Genomic DNA, 22,464 nt, shown 5'->3' with positions numbered 1-22,464 from the left:
CCGCCCTTCCATAGCATTCCTGGATTTGTCTGAGGTAAGTGATTTGCTGGAGGTTGGTTCTCCACTTTTTCGATTTAAAAGACGATTTTTACCCCCAAGTCTGGCTATCACGTCAGTTTTTTTAATCAGCAAAAACGACCTTTCGACTATTCTCTGGATTTCCGCCGCCAAATAGTCGTTTTCACTAACGTCTCTTTGTGCTGTTGTTTCGTTTCAGGTGTGACTCGGTCTCAGTGAAGATCTGGCGTCGAGGATTTTTCAACCGTGTACGAAGATCAAACCCCCAAAAATTCAATTTTTCTACTCGAGTAACGGACATTCGCTTACTACTTTTTTTTTGCTCCAGATTGTTCAAGAAGGAAAAGCTCAATTTCAGCCACTACAATCCCGCCCATTATGCCATTTTTCAGCCAGTAATGATAAAGTCATGACAGTTTACGTTCTCTTAAACTGTTAAAAAAGCTGAAAATTGTTGCTGTTAAGCACAATATATTAATAGCAACCCGAGACGCAGAGGAGAGGTTTTAATAGTAAGTGTTCTTTCAAACCAATTTGAATCGAAACTGCGTAACAGTTAACCAGTTGTCTGTGTTGAAAATGATTCCAGATATAAATAGAGATTGCAGATTCCTAGCTGTATCGAGCCTGGCGAGCTAACTGCGCCACGGTTTCTAGAAGCAGACAGCATGCTGAGATAAAGCGAGGATAGAGTATGAGCTCACACCGCAAAGACCGAGCAAACGCCCTGCTTCTCTTTGTGTGTGAGACGGAGCAATCCTAATGATTACTACAGAAGCGATAAATAAATCATCGAATAATAAGCTAGTCATAAGCAATCTGTACATAAAGATTGCCAAAGGGAGAGCAGGAAGTGACTGTATATAATTGGGACTTTTTATAAACTGCATTCTTTTCAGAGGAGAGCTCACTGGAACAATCAACGCAATCTGCACATAAAGATTGCCAAGAAAGGCGCCTGTGGATTTAGCCGAGCGGGGGGGAAAGACTGAAAATCAACATTTTGTTAATAATAATGTTAGGTGTTTTTAGTGTTTAGCGGAACCGGATACCGTTGATTTTGGTGAAATAAACCTACATAGTCGATGATGATTTATACAAATAAATAGCAGTCTGACTATAAAGATTGCATTTTTTGTTTTTGTTTTTTTGTATTGTGTGCTTAACGAGTGCGTAACGTTAGGTTAGGATATTATTTGTCTTGTCGACTTTGCTTTAAAATGGCGGACGGGTTGTGCTTTGCTCTGATCACTCGAGGCAATGGTGGCTTTGTTTTTCTGACTGGATCTACGGGAAATACTGTAGCTCGGAACGGCTGTCTCGCGTCGCCATCATCCCCATAAACAGCTCGAGGTATCGTCTTAATATCCGTGAGTCGCTAGCGGGGTAAATGTAGTTTACACTTTGTAAACGGGCGGGGGGAAATAGCCGTGGTATTTTTATTTTTTAAAACTTGTTTGAATTCAAAGATGGCGACCGGGCAACCGTTCTATGCGGAGGCAAGTGGTTAAAGATAGTGGGCGTGGTTTATCTCTGACTCCAGCCAATCAGAGGAGACGCTGTCAGCTGCCATATGAGAGAGGGAGACTTCTACAGATGGAGGCAAATCCCCCTGTGGACACTATTGAGTAGATGCATATTCATATTACCGGCCTTTAGTCAGACCAACACTGGATGCTTTGTGTTGACAAGTTCTAAGGCAAAACCTTTGGGCGATTAGCTTAAAGATGTCAGTTGTTTATGTAACACTGGATTAAGAAAAAAGTAGAAGTAGGTGACATGGATTTGAACAAGATGTAATCTAAACTCGTTGTAGGAAGAATATTATTCAGGACTGGGTGAAATGTGACTTTAAACAATGTGTTTCTTCACATCTAAATTTAATCAAAAACTTGACAGATGCAATATTAATCTTTTCTTTCCAGTGAATGTACAATCTTGTTTGTTATGACAACTGTGACGTTTCCAGGAGTTGTGTTGTATTGTTCCGTGTTTTAGGAGTTCGCTTGTGACTATAAAAAGTTCTTCAACAACAGTGTTGCGGGTAAGACAAAACCTGATTTCTCACACGATCAAAAGTGCCATTAGTAGACCTTTTCTACTGTCTTGGAAATTATATTGAACATGGATTCAAACGTCGATAAAACCATTGCATGCTTATCAGTCGTAAAAATCTACATTGATTCGGTGCATATATTTCTGTGTCATGTTCAATTCGCCCCGTTCTTCATTTTCAGCTGTAGTTAGTTGGTTGGTGTCGCCGGTGTCCAGCCAAGTGAAGTGTGCTGTAGTGAGAGGAACTGATGGAGAAATAGTCTCTCTCAGCTGCTCTGCGTGGGCGGGGCGAATGACGTGCTCTCTCTCTCTCTCTCTCTCTCTCTCTCTCTCCATCTCTCTCTCGACCAGAAACACTATGCCCTCACCCGTCTCTTTGTAATATTAAGTCAGTTATTATTATCTCTCTTTTTTTAAGAATGTAAATTTTTATTGCATACATTCTATTTTTACTGTATTTTAATATATCTTGATCATATTTAATAATTGCGTTTCTCATATTGCTTTGTGGCAAATACACGGTTTCGGTATTTTTTATCCAGAAATAACCGCCTGGTGGCGACATGCAGCTTAGAAAGAAGGTCTTGCTTTCACAGTCGCAAAAAAACCCTCGAGTTAACCTTTAGAGAAAATACATTTATTTGCATAACTTGAGTTTCTTGCAACTGGATACTTAACCACAAGATGGTAAAAATCAAGTCTTACAGAGTCTATTTCCTTCATTATGTTTGTATATATTCCTTACATCACGTTTAAATGTAACTTTTTTTTTTTTAAACCAAACATATGGTCAAACATTATTTGGGTAATATGCATTTAATATGTAATATTGCATATTAAAGATAAATTATAATGAAGGAATACACCCACAAAGCGACTAAGGCTGAAGATGCATGGGGTAACTTTTTGAGCAGTGTTGCAACCAGATGAGAGGCTGGGACCATGACCGATCTGAAGTATCCAGATAGACATTTGTTATCCTTTCTCAGTGTAAAAACTCCCAAGCAGCATTGCTCAAAAAGTTCCCCTGTCTATCATCAGCCTAAGGCACTTCAAAAAAATAATTACCTAGTGGTTCTAGACTAATACTCATATATAGAAAACATACTTAATTTACTGAGATTTTAAAAACTGCATTATGTAGCTGGAAAATATTAAAAGCATATTGTTTAAAATTAGTATACACATTGGTTCTACAGTATATCATATTAATATTTAACTACTAATGTACTTAGAGAAACAAAAATATTATTTTGATGCACTTCCTGTGTTCATCTTATGCACAGCATTAAGGTGGGAAGCTGGTAAGGTTAGTGACAGGTTTGGTGATATGGTTAGGTTGTGTGTATGTGTTGTATCAAATTATTAATTTAATTGTTAAAATGAAATTAAAAGACACTTTAAGCTAAAGTGGCCTCTACACATTTTATGTCCATCAACCTTATAACAATGACAATTTTGGATATGGGTGAAGACTTTGTGATCGTTTTCATGTTTTATAATGTAAGTCTAACTTGTATACACAACATACTGTAGAGGGTTTGGTTTTCATGCATCTCATTTTACTCTAGCATCTTTCATCTATTGATATTAGGTTATAGACAGATGGATCACAGCAGTGTCTAACAAAGAAGGATGAAGTTATATTGCCAGAGTTCCCGTGTGCATCACAGCTGCCAATGTGACAGTTCATTTCTGATAAACAAGAAAATCCAGTCAATCATTTGAACACTTTTACTGTTGCCTCCCTAGTTAGGTTTCAAATTCTTGTTATGAATAGTAGTAGTTGCACTACAGTTGATTTTTTGAAGGATTACAAGGATTATTATAAAGATTACTTAAATACTAATAAAAGAAATTGTAAAAACTATGTTTAACTTTAAGTACATTTAAAAAATTTGATTTAGTCTTTCTCCTTATTTCTGCTTTTGCATCATTATTATTATTTAAGTGATATAATAATCTGAATGCACATTACTGATCACAGCCATTATATTATATTACATCAATCTTAACTACGTCCTTTGAACCTGTGATGTTTTCTTTGGATAATGTACAGTGTGTATAAAAAGCAAGGTGGGTTTATGAGAGTGACATTACACATGTGATATAACACTTAACTTTTACATCTTTCATAATGACAGATTAAGAACTGAATCATACAGCGCTTATATAAGCAATAATCCAGTCTGAGTTTCTCATCTCATTAAATAAGTGACATACTTAATCAATTATTCAGTCTGCAATCTGCTGTTGAACTATAGCAGTTGTACCAGCTGCCCCTTTCCATTAGCAGAACCAGTAAATATTGACAGCCCAACAGACATCATATATGAAACATGTTATTTACCAAGAAGGATTCTTTGCAGTCAGTTGGAGTAAGATATGTAATTTCTTAGTCTTCCAACAGTTTTGGGGATCTAGTAATAATCTTAAATCCCAGCATTTTTCAATTACACAATTTTCTAAGTGATGAAACATGAGTTAGAACTATTGTCTAAAGTATGTTTATTAATTAAGACATTACTTTATGATTGCACTTGTGATTGCAAATGACATAAAAGGTTTAGTGTGAACCTGAAAACTGCTAAGATGTTTGTATCTGATTCAGTACAATATATTAAAACACAAGTTTCTCTCCATTCTTTGAGTGAATGCAGTGTTGACAGCAGCTGTGCTGTGATGTCTTTGGTAGTCATGTGACCATGTATGTTCCCAGTGTATTCAGAGTTTCTTGCTTCCAAGTTCTCTCAGATCCACAGTCGCCTTTGTAAATGTACATCACTAGGAACTTAGACTCAACACTGTCCTTGTGCTGTTCCAGTGAGCTCTCCTTGAGTGCCATTATCACATTATTTCAGGATTGATTGGTTGATTTCATGCCATATCCCAGATTCTCCCCAGTGGCATAAGCACAAGAATAACCCGTGTTTTCTCTCCCTCTGTCAGTAAGCAGCAATGGCCGTGGGCCCGGTGGACCCCAGAGAGGTGCTGAAAGGAGTTGAATCTATGCTGGGGAAAGATGGAGAGCTACGAAGCCTTGAGGGAGTTGCTAAAGTCTTCAGGTGAGATGCTGTACCTTTTTTATTTTCTGGAGTCCTCTCAAAAAGCCGTCAATTCCTTTAACCAATAGTATTTCTAACATATTTTTCTTTTTTCAAACAGTCTCATGAAGGCCTCGCATAAAATGGTCAGCAGATGCATGTATCTGAACATCTTACTGCAGACAAAATCACATGATGTACTTAATCGGTAAGAGCAATAGCAATAAAAGATGAATAAAATTGAAACTTTTTTGCTTTCAAATTGATGTTTAACTCTTTCTCTTCTGCTCAGTTTCATTCGAGTTGGAGGCTACAAGTTGCTGAACTCTTGGCTCACCTACTCAAAGACCACCACCAACACCCCCCTGCTGCAGCTCATACTGCTCACCCTGCAGAAACTCCCCCTGACTGTGGACCACCTCAAACAGGTACTTCACCACACCACAGCCCATAACACACACACACACATGCCCCCGCAGTCTTCTAACACCTGCTCTCTCTTCTGCTAGAACAACACAGCCAAGCTGGTGAAACATCTGAGTAAGAGCGGCGAGACAGAAGGTAAGAGCATGTGTTTCATGAATCAATGCCAGACAGTCTGCTTACTGTCTTCCAGAGCTCAGGTTTGAACTCTCTCTCTCTCTCTCAGAGCTGAGGAAGCTGGCGTCAGTGCTGGTGGAGGGCTGGATGGCTATTATCCGCTCTCAGAGCGTCTCCAGTGCAGCATCACCCAATGGTAGGGTTTCCAGTCTACATTGTCTTCTGTGTCACTCTGTTTCTTCCTTAAAGACTTGCCGCACGTTTAACTTGATTTACTGGCAAGGGGGCTTTCTATTATTGGCGAATAACCCAACTGTGTTTCCCATCAGACAAGAAACGGAAAAAGGAGGATGGAAAAGTGCGTCCAGAGGTGAAGCCCCGAGAAAAGGTAGCAGATGAGGAGAAGAAGAAAGACAAACCAAAAGCTTATGCTCCAAGTCACGCAAAGATCCGTTCTACAGGTTAGTCACCAGTGTTTTATATTTCTGCTTATTTTACTTTTTTTTTTTTTCTTTTTTTTTACCATGAATGATTAATGTCCGTGTAATTTATCTTTTATAATAGATAACACAATTTTTGTTTCAGTAACATTTAGACCTTGTTTTAAAGTTCTTTGTCTCAGAAACGTATTTTTAAAAATGATCTGTTTAAATGAACGCCAAACATTGTGTCTTCAGGTTTGGAGGTAGAGAGTCCAGCTCCAGTTCCCGTGAAGAAACCCCCCCCTGCACCCCAACTTGGAGACAAATACAACATCAAGCCAGCGGTTCTTAAAAGACCGAAGTAAGTGGAGACTCATTTCCTTCTTGAAAATAATAAGCAGTCACATTAAATCCAGGACGATTTGAATGAATGCAGTTTTACTTAAGAGGGTTTGGAAATGAATCATTAAACTCAGACTTTGTTTATTCAGCACATCGCCGATTGACGCACCACCAGTAGAGAAGAAGTACAAGCCCCTTAACACCACCCCCAACTCTGCCAAAGAGATCAAAGTCAAACTTATACCCGCACAGCGTGAGTATGCCCATTCAGCACCTGCAATATGATTATGATAATCTGCACTAGAGTAGAGTTTCCCCTCCGACTGGTGCTTAATATCCGTCTAATATCCTCTTCCTTGTAGCGATGGAAGCCACTGGATTTTTGGATGCCCTCAACTCCGCTCCAGTGCCTGGCATCAAGATCAAGAAAAAGAAAACTAAAGCAGTTTCCCCTACCTCTAACAAGGTGTGCCCCATCAGACAACCCTCGTTTGTGTTTGTGCTTCATGGATTTTTATTTTCCCCAGACGTATAAAATCACAAAGAAATCACAAATTCTCTTGTGCCCCACAGCCCTGTCCGTTTGATAGCAGGCCGCAGTCATACTCAGGCACACAGGCCAAACCGTCTTCCCCTGAGACGCCCTCGTCTCAGACACCCCCTCATGAGAACCCAGACCTGGAGCAGCCCGGCACACCCGTGCCCACCGAGGACCCCGAGGCAATGGAAACCGGTGAGTCCTGCTGCATAGAAAAGGGTCACAGCCTCACTAAGAGAGCCGTATGAAAGAATGTGCTGAATTGAAAATGCCTTGTTTTGTGTTTTTAAGGTGATAAACCCAATGCTCTGGCTGAACCTCGCGGTGAGGAAGAGAGTCTGACTAAGAAAGGAAAGAAAAAGAAAAGTGTTCGGTGGGCGGAAGAGGATCATCTCAAAGAATACTTCTACTTTGACCTGGATGAGACTGAGAGAGGTAAAGCAACACTTTCTTCACTTACACTCCTGGACGAAAGTTTGAAGTCTGTAAGGGTTTTGATACAAAATAAAGTAAAATATATAATAATAAAACTAATCATATTATGAAATATTATTATAATACAAAAAATGAAAATGTGATTGGTTTAATAATAATCATCACTCTTTATCCCTCTACCTCAGTGAACGTTAATAAAATTAAGGACTTCGGTGAGGCGGCTAAACGGGAGCTGATGATGGACAGGCAGACGTTTGAAATGGCTCGTCGTCATTCTCACGACACCATGGAGGAGAGGGTGCCCTGGACTCCTCCGCGACCCTTGACCCTCGTAGGAAGTCTGGTCATTCCTGGTTCCACCAGCAGAGAGAAGATGATCCAGAGAGACCGAGAGATGGGCATTCTGCAGGAGATCTTCCTCAGTAAAGAGAGGTAAGACAACGCTTTGATAACTTTCACACAACATTCACATCGCATTTAATGCCCACAATATGGTGTAAACATAGCCACATGATGTAGGCTGGGAATCCATTTGGATTTAAATGGATTATATAAAGTCTGTAAAGAGTATTGCTCTTTAGGTCCATTTTATTTCAGATTTAGTATTATTTAGTATTTATCATTTTTTTTTAAGTATTATCATTTTTTAATTATTAAAAATAGGTTTTTCATACTTTTTTTTAAGTGTTTTTAATAGATGTTTAAAACCCTTGCTCAAATGAATCCTTCACTTTGGTGAATAAAGTAAAGAGGTTTAAAGATGTTTATTTCATATTGTCTTTATAAGCCTGTATGGTTTGTTTCCTTTCTCTCTGCAGTGTTCCAGACAGTCCTCACGAGCCTGACCCTGAGCCGTATGAGCCCATGCCTCCTCGACTCATCCCACTGGATGAGGTACGTTTTATATATATATATGAATTCCCCTTCCATTTCTCTTTCCTTTCATTTCGAAGTGTCAGATGTGGTATGTCGTTGACCTCTTTCTTCTTCTGTGGTGTTGTAGGACAGCAGTATGGAGGAGAGTTACATGGAGCCCGCTGACGCTGCTGCCTCTGGTGGCTCTAATGAAGGCTCCAAGCTGCCTCCTGTTTTAGCTAACCTCATGGGAAGTCTGGGCAACAGCGGCCGCAGCCCTCAGGCGCAAGGCAACACCCCACCAGCCAGTAATAACCCCGCTGTTAATGTGCAGGAACTACTCTCATCTATTATGGTAAGCTAAAATCTGTATCTACATGTTATTCACCATGAGAAATTGCAGAGTCTTTGATTTGAAGCATCTCTTCTTGTTTTCAGGGTGCTCAGGGATCGAACCAGTCTCCAGAGGACCTGATCAAACAGCCCGACTTCTCGGATAAGATCAAGCAGCTTTTGGGTTCCCTGCAACAGAACCAGAATCAGAACCAGAACCAGAACCAGCCTGCTAATCCTCCGCCAAGTACGTGTTTGCTCTCATTAACAGCACTGCTATGTTGAGGAATAACTGGATGATGGTTGAGCAGTGTATTTAATGTTCTGTTTCTCTCACTTCATAGTGAACACGGGTCTGCTTGGCCATGGCCCCGGCATGAACATGAACCACATGAACAACATGCCGATGCCCATGAATGGGGGTTTCCCTCCAAACAAGCCCCCTGGACCACATTTTAACCATCCTCGTCTTCCTCCTCCTCCTCCTCCCCATGGCCACGGACCACCCTTCAACCCCGGCGGGCCACGCATGATGGGTCCTCCGCCCGGTCCACCGGGCCGCGGGGCGGACAACGGCAACTACTGGGGCGACGACTCCATGAGAGGAGGCCCACACCGGGGAGGACACTTCCACCGGGGCAGAGGGAGAGGAGGAGACCCGGGCTTCAGAGGACGAGGGGGACGCGGAGGACCACGTGGGGGACACAACAACATGGGCGGTAAGTTTGACTGCAAAAACGCTTTTAATTTTCCAACATTTAAAACGAGCACGCAAGTAATCTTTTCCTTTGGTTTCAGACATGTCAAATAGGTCGGTGTGTCGCCACTTCATGATGAAAGGGAATTGTCGGTATGAAAACAACTGTGCGTTTTACCACCCCGGTGTTAATGGACCACCGCTTCCTCCCCAGCACGGACACTAACACACCCGAAAACTGCTGTTCCTTGAACTCACCACTAGTGGGCAACAGGACTCAAAATGAGCCTCGTGTACAGGAACTGAAACAGGGCATGTTTGCGTCTGTGACAGCACAATCCCACCCGTTTCCTCCGACTGTACAGTTGCTTCAACAGGATCTGAACATGAACAGTTTCTTCTCCACTTACACTAATTTCCCACATCTGGAAAGCTGTGAGAAGATCTGAGATCCTCTGTGAAGAGTCAGACAGTGTCTAAACCTATTACTTGACTTTTGCGGCCTACATGTAAATAGTGATTCCTGGAGATGGAGATTGATATGTCTATTTTTATTGTGATTCTGTGTATTACTAACCTGACTGCTAAAGATTGTACTACATAACTGTAACCACTAGGACAAGGTGTAAATAATGGTCTTCAGCCGGTGGTGGACAGTGACTTCAGCTTCTCCCGGTGGCCAAAACACAAGAATTATAATGGACACGTCAGTTATTAGTGCAGTTTGGATTTGCGTGATGAAATGTACACTTCCAAAAGATGTTAAGAGCACAGAAATTTTATTTGAAGATTCTTCTGGTTGAATTCAGTCCCTGGGAAGTTGCTGTCCTGTTTGATGTTTTACTTTCGGGTTTCTATCGAAGAGGGAGAAACCATACTTCTATGAAATGTGTAGATGCTGTCAAATTTACAGATCTGAATCATACACGGTCCGTCTTTTTTTCATTTCATGATATTTAGTGTCAAAAAATACTGTGGAAAGCACTGAAAAGCATCCATGAATTGGCATCATGTTAACTTTATGCGCCAAATTGGAAATACTATAGGGATAGATAGTATTCAGACCCATTACCTTTCACATCTGGGCACAAAATGCAGCATTTTTGAAGTCCCGCTTAATACTTGAATTGATACATTGTGTTGGAAAGTGATCCTGGCCTGCTAAAGAAATATCAACTGTTGTTCTGTGTCGTGTGACAATCAGGAGAATTAGTGATGATTTCTTATTTGATGTTGATGCTGTGGTTTGATTTGCTTCGCTGTGCGTTCATGTTCTCGGACCCGTGTGAGTCTGTCCTGCTCTGTCAGTGTTCAGCTGAGCCGAACCTGGGCTACAAACCACTTTCAAGGCCAAACATATTCAAGGTGTTTTCTGTGAAAACAGTGGCCATTGTCTCTTGTGGGACTCGATTTTCTTTTTCATTTTTTTTTTTCACTTTTTTTGGATTCACCATTTTCCCATGATTTTATTTTGATACAAGTCTGATGATTTTTTTCTTTTTCTATTATTGGTGAAGAGATGTCTATGTGTCAGAGCGCCGCATAAACCCAATAAAAGGCACATTCAGAAATGTAAGGTGTTTTTCTAATTGTAAATGAATAAACGTTGCGAAATTCACCAGAATGTGCGGTCTTCTCAAACTAGCTTTTATTTTTAGAGCAAGTGTCAATATATAATGACCACTCTCTCTCTCAGTGCCTGTTTGCATTGTGTAACCTCTAAATGCTTCATTGTTTGAATGTCAAACAGGGTTACTGAATTTCCCTCGCCCTCTCATGGCAGTCCGGTGCGGGTGCGTTTGACTTCCTGTCTGTCAGATCCGTGTTCTCAGGGCAGAGTCGGGTGCAGAGTGTGTGTGATGAGGAGTGGCCTGTGCTCCCAGCCCTTCTGGTTAAATATTGACTTCGGCTTCGTAGAATTTCTGCTCGCGTGCAAGGTGCAGGAAGAATAAATTAGAGTTAAGGACACCTCAGCAATTGATTCATCCTATGTAGAATTCGTTTCATTTTTACGAGCTTCAGTCTGTCTTCAGCCATTGTACAGGAAAATTATTTGAAAAAAAAAAAAAAACCAAAAAAACTACTACTTTGCTGAGCATAAAAACATCCAAGCAGTTCTGTGATCGTGATGCTAAACTAGAATGCTGTTGTCAAGTATTGTTTTACATTCAAATTAATCTGTTTGCTATATGTTTATTTCCACAAAATGAATGAATAAAGCAAGGTTTTTAAGATGTGTTCAGACAAGCTAATTTTCTTGCTAACAAATAAACACTATTGTTTAAAGGTTTGGGGGTCAATAATTATATATTTTTGCCAACTATTAAAATACAAAACATATTATATATAATAAGATTTTAAATGATAAAATTTATACAGAAATATTTACATACTTGTATAACAATATAGTACAATACTTTATTTCAAATATATTACATATTAATTTATGCAAAATATTTATATTTCAAGTAAATTATGTCCTTTGGTCTTTCTGTTAATCCAAGGACCCTGAAAAATACTCTATCAATAATCAATAATGCATGGTTTCCACAGAAATATTTAATCACAAATGTTTTCCCAAGTTGAAAGTAATAAGAAATGTTTCTTGAGCAAAAAAAAAAATCAGCATATTAAACTGATTTCTGCAGGATCACGTGATTTCTGAAATCTGGAGTAATGATGCTGGAAATTCAGCTTTCATCACAGGAATAAATTACTATTTAAAATGAATTAAAATAGGAAAACACTCATTTTAAATGCTAATAATATTTCACAATGTTACAGTTTTTTTAAATTAAATTAATGCTGACATGGTGGGCATATGAGACTTCTTTCTGAAAATATATTATTTAAAATAATGTTATTTTATTATATTACGTAGTGTTCTATTTATATAAATGCATAATTCATTCATTCATTCATCCATTCATGCGTTCATTTTGCTTTATACTATAATTATATGTTTGTTATTATTATTATTACTATTATTATTCTTATTACAAACATTTCCTGAAGGTTAAGCACCTTTTTACTTTGATATAAGGATCAAATAATAGTTGACATAGTTGAAGCACATCCTCAGTTGTCTGTTTTGTGTGTGTGTGTGACAGACAAACCTTTAGTTTGTAAGTTGGAGTACGTCGTACCTATAATTTTCAGAATAATATCTAGGGACAGTGAAATGGCCAGCTGAAGCACGGAGAGATTGAAGTCATAAAAAGACTGGATTCATTGAGTCTGAGCGGAGCTGGTTGTTGTAGACTCAATTCCACTCGGCACAAAGACACCATTGATCCTCGGCTGGTCACATTACACCACAGCCGCTACTGGAAAGATGCTTTGTCAGGCCTTCGTTTCAGAGAAAGTCATACATGTACCTCTCCAGCTCACCAGCAATGACTTGCTCCGGAAGTGTTAACACTGCCTACGTTTGAGCAACTCCACAGAGGATGTTACACAATAACGTCTACAACTGCCATGGAATACAGATATCACTATCATTTCAAAATGATTTAGCAAAATGTCACTTGCAATGCTTTTCCTTTACAAGAACTGGTATTTCATTAAAAAAAGTAAATGAAAAGCGAGAAAAGAAAAGAAAATATATATTTTTAATAATAATAAACGGTTAAACAGAAAAAAAGATTCACCAAAATCCTTCGTCTTAAGGACACGTCAGCCTTTTCAAAGGAACAGTGTTCGAGAAACTTCCTTTTGAGCGCTTCATTAAGCAAATGTTTAAAGGGCAGGATTTCACCAGCAAACTAGACATTGTATATAGATTATATTAGGAATCCTGTATACAATACACACCCTATTATATTAAACAGGACAGATCATAATGCACTACTCAGTTAAAATGTCCAAATATTCTTACATGCAGATTGCATGCAGATGCAATAACACATTTTTCAATAACATATAAAGATAATTAAAATCTGTCGATGGGTTTCTCATTCTAACACCACGTCATGCTTTAAATTATGAAAGCCCATTAATGTAGCCCTCTGACATCACGGATCAGAGATCAGCCAATCCTAAAAAGCCCAATCATACTAGCCTTCGGTAGCTTATCACGACTATCTGGTGACCTGTCTTTGGTGCCAGGCTCAATGCAAAGTTTGCTTGCAAAATAAGGCTGAATAGCATTAAAACACAGAATCACATTCCAGAACAGAAGAGGGGTGGGCGGAGCTTCAGGTGAACATGTATAAGAGCTATACAGGTGAGAGAGAGAGAGACCAGGAGTCTAAGTCTGAACTCACTCAGCAGGGCACAGACGAGAACAGGTGAGAAGCCAACATTACAGGGACTTGTGCTGCTATTTTTCTCTGAAAGCTTTGCTACGGGTTGTTTTCCAGCACGCAACACCACTAACTGCTGGGACTGAATGAAAAGCATGCTTTGTCATTTCCTAACTTCTATATATTGAAATGTTTCATTCTTTTAGCTTACGAAGATGCTCAAAGGATTACTGTCGGTGCTCTTGGTCCTGGTGACCTTGTCTTCTGTCATGGGGAAACCTGACGCGACCACTCCAAAGAAAGAGAAGAGGATTCCTCAGACACTCTCCAGAGGTCAGCTTCATGAAAACACGCCAGCATATTATTTTCAGTGGCTTTGTAAAACTAAAGCTAAGAAGAGTGCTGTAGTGAGCCGTTAGAATAGCATAACTGAAGCTATACATGCAAAAACTAAGGAAGTTTCTTTAAAGTTGCATTCATGATTCATATTCGGTATTCTTTTCCTTTCAGGATGGGGTGATCAGCTGATTTGGGCACAGACATATGAGGAAGCTCTGTTTTGGTCACGATCCAAGTGAGAAAAGCTTGCTCTTATATAGAGTATATGATGTTTGATCATCAGTTAAGTGTCTATTGATGATTGATGAACTCGAATAATCTGTTTAATTAGAAACAAGCCCCTCATGGTCATCTTTCACCTGGAAGACTGTCCACACAGCCAGGGTAAGGCTTCACTTTTACTCTGACATTTGCAATGTTGGTTAGTTTAAAACTCTCAATTTGTTCTTCATGTTTGCATTATTGTTGTATTTGGATATGTTTATATAATTTAATCAGCTCTGAAGAAGGCTTTCGCTGAGGATAAAGTCATCCAGACGTTGGCCGATGAGGAATTTGTGATCTTGAACTTGGTTGTGAGTAACACTTTACTATTTATTAACATCAGACCTACTTAATTACAATAGTTAAAAATAATTTTAAGGCATTTAATTCCATTATTAACTAAAACTAAATTTACTCTGCTAGTGTTAATATTACTCAATATCTAACATGAACTAACACTGAACAGCATTTTTTATTAACTAACATAAAAAAAGCAAATGTACAGCTCTTTGTTAATTAATGCATAATGTAGTTAGTGCAATCTCTAGGTTCTAGTCTGTCTGTTATGTGTATAGATGTCTGTAAATTGACAAAGTCTTGTCTTTTACAGTACGAGACCACAGATAAACACTTGTCTCCTGATGGCCAGTACGTTCCCAGAATCCTCTTTGTCGGTGAGTTGATTTATTCATGACAGATACATAACAATGCTACACATTATGTCTGCATGAATGATTCAAATCGTTCTCGTTTTCCAGATCCCTCCATGACTGTCCGTGCAGACATCACCGGCCGTTATTCCAACCGTTTGTACGCCTATGAACCTGCGGATATGAAACTCTGTAAGTCTGAACGCTGTCGTAATGCCAACATTAGTTATTCCACGTCATCATACTGACAGCATCGTTCATTTGGTTTTGTTTCCACAGTGTTGAGCAACATGCAAAGAGCCTTGAAGTTTCTGAAGACAGAGTTGTGAACACAAAAGCCTAGTCTTTTTGTCCGCCAAATGGAAATTACTTCCCTGAGGGTCACTATTATTCTGTCATTTGTTTACTGATGGCATGAAGCGCACTGTACTGTACAAAATAAAATAAAAAAAATGTGTTAGAGTAGATTGTTACGGTAAACTTAAGGCTTTCTTTTCATGTTTTTTCAATAAATGAAGTTTCCTGAAAACGTGTTCATCCTGGTCATTTGTTTAAGCAGTTATGTTTGCAATGGTTATTCAAAGCAGAGGCCGAGTGGGTTTTAAAGGGACAGTTCACCCAAAAATGAATTTGAATTAGAAATTGTTTCTTCTACTGAACACACATAAAGATATTTTAAATAATGTCGTAATCACGTAGTTGCTGGTAGACATTGGCAAAGTTTTCTGAAAACAAAAATGCTATGTAAGTTAATGGATACCGATGGATATTATAATGTGTAACTGTCCCTTTAACGGAGTCTCCTCCGGCTAGTATCCTGGTGGGAGGAGTCAGAGTAACTGGCAGCATGTTTTCCTGAGCCATACTGTTGCCTGGTTACTATCTGCCTTTGTAATACACTGAGCTGGAGCGTGTCGGTCTCTGATTGGTTTGAGGATAGAGGAAGTTGCTCTCCTGAAATATTCAAATGAAATGAAATAAGATTTCAAACAAAAAAGCATTTGCCATAAGCATTGTGGAAAACCAGCAGTTAAGTTACACAAAGACAAAACTAGCCAAAGTACAATTGTGTCCTCAGAGTCTTTATTTTATTTTTTATTTTAATTTTTTCTGATTTCAAATGCTTGAGAGCATAGTTCACAGAACCATTGGATACAGATGTACATTTCAATGAGGAACTCATGCAAGAAGACAGAACGATACACAAAATCAAGTTGGTAAACTAAGTAACACACGCATAAATTGAAAATAAAAAACGCAGATAAATATGTAACATGAAATCTGAGATGACTAAACAGTGCTTGAACATTTTTCTAGCGATTTTTGAATTTAATTGCATTTGTCATACTAATTATGAAGTCCAATAACGTATCTAGCATTTATTTAGTGTTAATAGCATTACATTGATCCATAGCAACTTCAGTTTTACTCGTATCATTCATGCTAATTGATAACATGTGCATTTATTATAATAAATCAATGTGGAATTTTTTTATGAATGCATTTTGATATTGTCAGTATATATAAACTGGCAACATAAATAGTGTCATGCTCACAAACTGCATATTTTGATCACGGCAGCTCATTTTCTGTTAATGTTTTTTACCATTAAAATAAATCTGTTTACATAAAATCAACTGGTCTTTGTTGTTAACCCCACTAGTGTATGTACTGCAAACTAGTATTTGCTGTTGTGTTCTTTCACTGAGAGGAATTCTACAGCCTCATAACGTACAGTAGAGTGCTGTCACACTGTACTCTTGAAAAATCAAGCACATAATAATGTATAGCAGCAAGAACACACAGACTGGTCTCCTCTTCAGTAAAAGCAAACAGCTCCAATGAGAAATCCAGTGTTCAGACGACAAAGCCTGAGAATTCAGCATAAGAATCAAACCTACAGGAAGGCGCTGGGATTCGCCCGCGGGTCCTTTTGGTTTCTGTACCTGTATGTCAGCCAAACTCCCAGGATCTGAAATAACCAGAATGACGGGAGGAAACTTAGTTAACCATTTAAAAGAATAGTCCACCCCAAAATGAAACTTGTAGCTGAGTTTGTTTCTTTATCCGAATGGATTTGGAGAAATCTTGCATTACGTTACTTGCTCATCAATGCAGTGAATGGGTGCCGTCAGAATGAGACGTCAAAACAGCTGATAAAAACATCACAATAATTCAAATGTCTCAAGTCCATAAATGAACATTTTATGAAGTGAAAGGTGCATGATTGCGATAAAAGGCATTTTAAGTTCTTAGCTTCAGTGATGCGCGGGTTGATCCAAAATGAGCGGGTGCCTGCGGTCACCTGCGGTTGCCCGCGGTTACGAGTCATCCAAAAATATTTTTAATGATATTCGGGTCGCGGTCGGTCGGGTCGTTTGAAATATAGATGCCAATTAAACCTTTGTAATTAATATAGTACTAGACACAATTTTTAAATACATAGGCCTTTATTGGCTGAATAACTGGCTAACTAATGACCTGGAGGGCGCCGAAACTCAGCGTGTGCCTCACAGATTTGAGAAATATAAGGCTATCTATAACAGAAAGCTTGAAATGTCTACTTTTAAACGAAAATATTAAAATCAAAATAAATAGGCTACTCTCTGATTATGTAATCCATAATGTGCATTTCTCTCTGGCGTTAGTCTGCATCGTCAACTTAATCTTTGCAGCGACACAGAAAACACCAGTTTATTATTAAACAATTAAATGTCTCCTTGCATATTTTGGAACCAGCAGGCTATTCTGGGTTGAGCGAGACCCCACGGAATGAGCGAAAGGAGCGTAATATATGGAAAAATGCGCAAACCCAAACCTCATGTCTGCTGAACAGAAACATAAAAATAGACATAGCCAGACTAGACTATTTTAATGAATGATGAGCTTATTGACGATTTTTTTTAATAATTCTTGACAAAAATAGAATATATTAAGGATTTTCCTTTTTTTTTTTTTTTTGCCTAGTTCCTATGTCTATGGCCCAATGACGATATGATGAGCATTTACTACATTTTAAAAATGCGGGTCAGGAAGCGGTTCGGGTACAATATTTTCTTTTCCTTTTTTTGCGGTCCGAGTTGCGGGCGGGTTAGTTGAAAATGTCGGTCGGGTGCGGGTTTTTAATACATTGACCCGCGCATCACTGCTTAGCTTCTTTCAATAATCCATAATAACTTTCTCCAGTGAAAATTCATCCAGTGTTGTCCTTCCAAAACATATTTGTTTAAAGCTGTTGTGGACTGTTTTGCTTGTAAATAGTGCTTGAATAGTTATGAATAGTTTTAAATAGTTATGCACAACTCTCTCCTGATTCAGATAAGATGACTTTTTCACCGGACAAAGCAATATAATTGATAGAGGACTTGTGTTAAAATGTCTTGATAGATTTGTTTATAACAAAAAATGCAGCTTTTAACTTCAGGAGATGCCACCTCTTCACGAGGCATGATGGACTGGAGTCGTGTGGATTACTTGTGGATTATTGTGATGTTTTTATCAGCTGTTTGGACTCTCATTCTGACGGCACCCATTCACTGCAGTGGATCCATTGGTGAGCAAGTGATGTAATGATCACTGATCTCCATCATTACAGACTCATCTACATCTTGGATGGCCTGAGGGCAAGTACATTTTCAGCAAATCTGCAAGTTCTGTATACTTTTTCCAAAACTTTTTCTGAAGAGGAGTTAGTTTAGCAGGCTGACCTCAGTGAAGCTGAAGAAAAGGCCGATCCCTCCGACGAAGCGCAGCACCTCGCCGGCGTGCTCCTGGATCTTTGCTGCACATGTGGTGCAAGTGCTGTAATGAAAGCAGGGCTGCACAAGGGCAGAAAAGACATCGACAAGAGCACTAAGTCATTATAATGGAACAAATAATGTGATTGCCTAACTTGTCACACACTTGCAGTTCATTATGCTACCATCAGCAAACAATTAAGTAGCACAACCATTATCACACACAGGTATCATTTATATCGTTCAGCACATGCAGTGCTACAGGAACATAACAAAAGAACAATGAAAGAAGAAATTACAGCAGCACAGCTTCCATTGACATCCATATGGGAGAAGCCGCAGCAGTTCAGACTCTTCTCCACGTCCCTCTGAGTGCTCAGAGAGTTATTCCAGCCCACCTCCAACAGGTGGTTCTACACACAGGGATCAAACACATGTGAACTCATGAAAAAGCGATCAATACAAAACAAAAGACTTTATTTACACAGATCTGAGTTTGCAAGGGTCTATTGGCAGATGTGCAAATGATTTCATTTTAGACCCTTTATTGGCAACACCAAATATGTGTACATTTCTACATTTAAACATTAAAATGTTTAGGGATGGTAAGAGTATCTTATTGACCCCAACTTTTTGAGTGGTAATGTATATTTGTAGCACATTTCCAAGTCTAAAGAGCACCAGAGCGGATTTTTATGAGCATGTAGTGAAGTGCAGTGATCAGTCTTACCTGTTGCTCCTCATTGATAGCCAGACACGCACTAGACACTGAAAACTGAACTACAAACACCAGGAACAGGATAATCATGTACTATTGACATTGAATTAAGGATTGCAACACGAAAATAAAATGCAGAAATATTCAGAGTAAGCCACTATTCCACCAAGTCAGCCGAATTCAGAAATTCTGTATTAAATATCAGAACTTTAAATAAAACTAAATTAGACTCAATAAGACAATGTAAATTAAGGCACATTTAGTGCTTGTTTGTGATTTTCTCTTGAAATCCAATAATAAACAGCAAAGACAAAGAATTGTATTACGCTATGCTCTAAATACAAACATGATTTATTTGACGTTTTATTGAGAATGAAATGTAATATACTGAAATAGTTTCTTATCCCTTAAGACTACTAGAAAAATCATTAAATCATTACATGATCAACAGTGTGGAATGATATAAAAGCTTCATACAGGATATTTTTAGTAATTGCCCAAATTTGTCTGGGGATTAGTTCATTTCATGCCTTGGTTTTGTTTTTTTTTGTTTTTGTTTTTTTTTGCATTAGAAGTAGTTCCCTGCATGCACTCTCATTTATCATGTTAACTGCACCACTCTATGGTCACAGAGTGAAATGCATTACATGAGCAGATCATAATCCCCATTTCCAAAAACAATGAGGAAAAACAGAGCATATCATTCAATGGAATGCAAAGACCTGACAAGTTATCAGCACACATACTGTTTTGTTTGCATGAGGCCATTTAAAATAATTATATTAAAGTGTATCAATATAATTAGCTGGCTATTTTATTCAGTTTTTTTTTTTGTTTAGTTTTTTTTTTTTTACTAATTACACAGTGTGTCTCCAGTAATGTCCAATTTATCTTATGAAACCGGACACTACAAGCATGGATCTTACTAAATACACCCAGAAAATTAAGATTTGTGGAAACTGTTTTACATGCATCACATCATTACCTTTGAAACCCTGACATAATTATTGCAAAAGTACAGTTAAAATGATTTATTCATTTCATCATAGTGAAGGATACAAAGAACAGCAGAACCTGGTGGTGCTTCATGGCACCAATAAGTCCAACTAGAGCCACGAAGAAGAGGAAGACCCCCACTCCAATGATGCCACCCACCACCTGGAAGCTCGACACCAACCCGAAACACTTGCCCCAGGCGGCGATGCCGATCATCAGCAGGCTCACCATCTGAAGACCGGGAGGAACGGTACTGTTAGTGTTAAGAAAAGCTATCAAAAATATTATAATAAAATACAAATATTAGATGAAACCAAACTTTTAAAAAACTGAAAATTCTAACGAAAATGAGAAATGTTTCCTTGGAAAACTACTGAAATAAATAAGTTGAAGTATAAAATTACTGAAATAAATAAGTTGAAGTATAAAATTACTGAAATAAATAAGTTGAAGTATAAGATTACTAAAATAAATATAAATGAAAGCTAAATAAAAATCTATAAATCAAATTCTAAAAAAACTGCCAAACCAGACAACTGAAAATATAATATATAAATGAAGGCTAATTCAAAATATTAATATAATATATAAATAATACTAAAATAATACTGGTGAAGAAGGAGAATACAACAAATCTTTAATGAGGGGAACAAAGGCCAATAATGAGGGATAAAGCAAGAAATACAGCAATAACAAAGTAAATCTCAGGAGATTACACTTCATTTCAATAAATGCTTTGATTTTCAATACTCAGAGGAGTATAGCCAAGGAAAAACTAAAAAGTTACTAATTAATAGACTAATTGAAATGTTTTAAATGAAACACAAACACACACACACAATTAAAGTTAAATCTGTCAAATCATGTGACTAGGTCCAGGTTCCTGGTAAATCTGTCAGTGGTGATTCATGGGAAAACAAATGGCAGGCAAATGGCTTCGTTTTCTGAGAATGGCCCAACAACAGCTGTGATGTCACTTGAGCAATAAAACACAAGCACACATTATAATACAAAATGTTTAAGGCTATTCATTCCTTAAAGCAGTAATGGGTATTTAAAGGTTAGTCCATTTCCCAACAAAGAGAAATGACCCCTGAACTACTGCGTCCACCTATTAAGTAACAGTGAATGATCCCAGCTCATAATCAAGCTTTCTATCTAATCCAATGTAAATGGTGAGTCCAGATAATAGCTTAATCAGCTCCAGACTAATGAAGCAGGATCTAGCGAGGAAGCCGGGATGTTCCTCTATAAGCTGCGCGTGAAACCAGAAGCGCTCATCGGCCTCATTCCACACAAAGAATGTCTCTAAATAATTCACATGAACCCTGAGATACAGAGGACTGCAATACAGCCAACAGAAACACCTCGTTTTATGAGTGTTTATGAAGCAGATGTGCTAATGTTATGATAAAGGCTGATAAAGATGTCCCATATGGTTACTCACCACATAGAGGATGTTGAGCGCGCACAGGGAGTTCTTGGAGCAGGTGAATCCAGCGCAACCCATCTTGAATGCTGTTTTTCCGGACAAAAGCTTTCACCCGTGCAAATTCTGTGAAAATCAGTTACATGACAAGCAAATCTAATTATTTAAGAGACGAAATTGCAGTTGAACAACGGGAAAATAAGATGCGTGTGGTTCAGTCCAGATTACAGTGAACGCTGATGCATGCGGTTGCCAGATCCCCAAATACAATCTATCCTCTTTTTTTTTTTTTTTTTTTTTTTTTTTTAAGATTAAGTTGTGATGCTCAGTCGTTTTTAAGCCTAATGGATTCTGACGACAAATGAAATGAAATGTTAATATAATGTAATATAATACAATAACCACAAAACTAGTTGTTTGTAATTGAATTACACTATTGCTCCCACCACCGAAAATGTAAATGAAAACACGTGTGTGTGTGTGTGTGTGTGTGTGTGTATATATATATATATATATATATATATATATATATATATATATATATATATATATATATATATATATATATATATATATATATATATATATATATATATATATCATTTTAAAGAACAATTAAAAAAAATGCACAACAATTTCTTCATTAGGCTATAATATGAGAATGCAGCATATATTGCTACTGGTGCCCTCTCAGTAAGTAGTTTCCTCTGGCAATCTCCTTTCTAATAACTACAGGAGCATATTAATTTATTAGGGGAAAAAAATACTAATATCCTCTTTTCTTCTTCTTTGAAATGTGCGAAATTAC

General features: G+C 38.1%; 3 protein-coding genes across 5 annotated transcripts; 2 read left to right on the top strand and 1 right to left on the bottom strand.

Annotated features, from left to right (window-relative positions):
• Nucleotides 1-381: 381 nt before the first annotated feature.
• ppp1r10 (protein phosphatase 1, regulatory subunit 10) lies at nucleotides 382-11,513 on the top strand. Of its 3 annotated transcripts, none has more exons than XM_052532523.1 (18): nucleotides 382-530; nucleotides 5,023-5,138; nucleotides 5,239-5,325; nucleotides 5,410-5,545; nucleotides 5,627-5,678; nucleotides 5,767-5,853; nucleotides 5,987-6,118; nucleotides 6,335-6,440; nucleotides 6,571-6,674; nucleotides 6,784-6,887; nucleotides 6,995-7,154; nucleotides 7,251-7,394; nucleotides 7,580-7,826; nucleotides 8,213-8,288; nucleotides 8,398-8,604; nucleotides 8,688-8,829; nucleotides 8,927-9,301; nucleotides 9,381-11,513. In XM_052532523.1, exons 2-18 carry the CDS (start codon nucleotides 5,032-5,034, stop codon nucleotides 9,503-9,505), a joined length of 2,391 nt encoding a protein of 796 aa, XP_052388483.1. In that variant the 5' UTR covers nucleotides 382-530; nucleotides 5,023-5,031; the 3' UTR covers nucleotides 9,506-11,513. The 3 variants fall into 3 exon arrangements, with proteins under 3 accessions (XP_052388483.1, XP_052388485.1, XP_052388484.1); XM_052532525.1 differs by having other exon boundaries at nucleotides 515-1,371; XM_052532524.1 differs by having other exon boundaries at nucleotides 515-2,062.
• A 1,892-nt stretch (nucleotides 11,514-13,405) lies between these two features.
• Nucleotides 13,406-15,305, top strand: agr2 (anterior gradient 2). The gene is made up of 8 exons (XM_052532528.1): nucleotides 13,406-13,568; nucleotides 13,730-13,856; nucleotides 14,034-14,097; nucleotides 14,194-14,246; nucleotides 14,361-14,437; nucleotides 14,737-14,800; nucleotides 14,885-14,968; nucleotides 15,056-15,305. The coding sequence occupies exons 2-8, from the start codon at nucleotides 13,739-13,741 to the stop codon at nucleotides 15,103-15,105; spliced, it is 510 nt and encodes a 169-aa protein (XP_052388488.1). The 5' UTR covers nucleotides 13,406-13,568; nucleotides 13,730-13,738; the 3' UTR covers nucleotides 15,106-15,305.
• Nucleotides 15,306-15,837: 532 nt separating this feature from the next.
• tspan13b (tetraspanin 13b) lies at nucleotides 15,838-21,903 on the bottom strand. Its single transcript, XM_052532645.1, has 6 exons — nucleotides 21,675-21,903; nucleotides 20,291-20,458; nucleotides 19,244-19,324; nucleotides 18,813-18,926; nucleotides 18,484-18,594; nucleotides 15,838-16,748 (listed from the first exon to the last, which is right to left on the bottom strand). The coding sequence occupies exons 1-6, from the start codon at nucleotides 21,735-21,737 to the stop codon at nucleotides 16,674-16,676; spliced, it is 612 nt and encodes a 203-aa protein (XP_052388605.1). The 5' UTR covers nucleotides 21,738-21,903; the 3' UTR covers nucleotides 15,838-16,673.
• Between the last annotated feature and the right edge of the window lie 561 nt (nucleotides 21,904-22,464).

This window comes from Carassius gibelio, chromosome A19 (assembly GCF_023724105.1).
Source record: "Carassius gibelio isolate Cgi1373 ecotype wild population from Czech Republic chromosome A19, carGib1.2-hapl.c, whole genome shotgun sequence".
Lineage (NCBI taxonomy): Eukaryota > Metazoa > Chordata > Actinopteri > Cypriniformes > Cyprinidae > Carassius > Carassius gibelio.
This window is presented reverse-complemented; position numbering and strand designations above follow the sequence as displayed.

What these genes read in the sequence shown, in the direction of transcription:
- ppp1r10 (XM_052532523.1), top strand. Translation starts at nt 5,032, where the DNA reads ATGGCCGTGGGCCCGGTGGACCCCAGAGAGGTGCTGAAAGGAGTTGAA. An exon ending in AACTACTCTCATCTATTATG is followed by an intron (nt 8,605 to 8,687) that starts GTAAGCTAAAAT and finishes TCTTGTTTTCAG; the next exon opens with GGTGCTCAGGGATCGAACCA. An exon ending in GCCTGCTAATCCTCCGCCAA is followed by an intron (nt 8,830 to 8,926) that starts GTACGTGTTTGC and finishes CTCACTTCATAG; the next exon opens with TGAACACGGGTCTGCTTGGC.
- tspan13b (XM_052532645.1), bottom strand. Translation starts at nt 21,737, where the DNA reads ATGGGTTGCGCTGGATTCACCTGCTCCAAGAACTCCCTGTGCGCGCTC. An exon ending in CTATCAATGAGGAGCAACAG is followed by an intron (nt 18,927 to 19,243) that starts GTAAGACTGATC and finishes CCCTGTGTGTAG; the next exon opens with AACCACCTGTTGGAGGTGGG. An exon ending in TTTTCTTCAGCTTCACTGAG is followed by an intron (nt 16,749 to 18,483) that starts GTCAGCCTGCTA and finishes TGGTTATTTCAG; the next exon opens with ATCCTGGGAGTTTGGCTGAC.
- agr2 (XM_052532528.1), top strand. Translation starts at nt 13,739, where the DNA reads ATGCTCAAAGGATTACTGTCGGTGCTCTTGGTCCTGGTGACCTTGTCT. An exon ending in TCCTCAGACACTCTCCAGAG is followed by an intron (nt 13,857 to 14,033) that starts GTCAGCTTCATG and finishes TTTTCCTTTCAG; the next exon opens with GATGGGGTGATCAGCTGATT. An exon ending in AGACTGTCCACACAGCCAGG is followed by an intron (nt 14,247 to 14,360) that starts GTAAGGCTTCAC and finishes TAATTTAATCAG; the next exon opens with CTCTGAAGAAGGCTTTCGCT.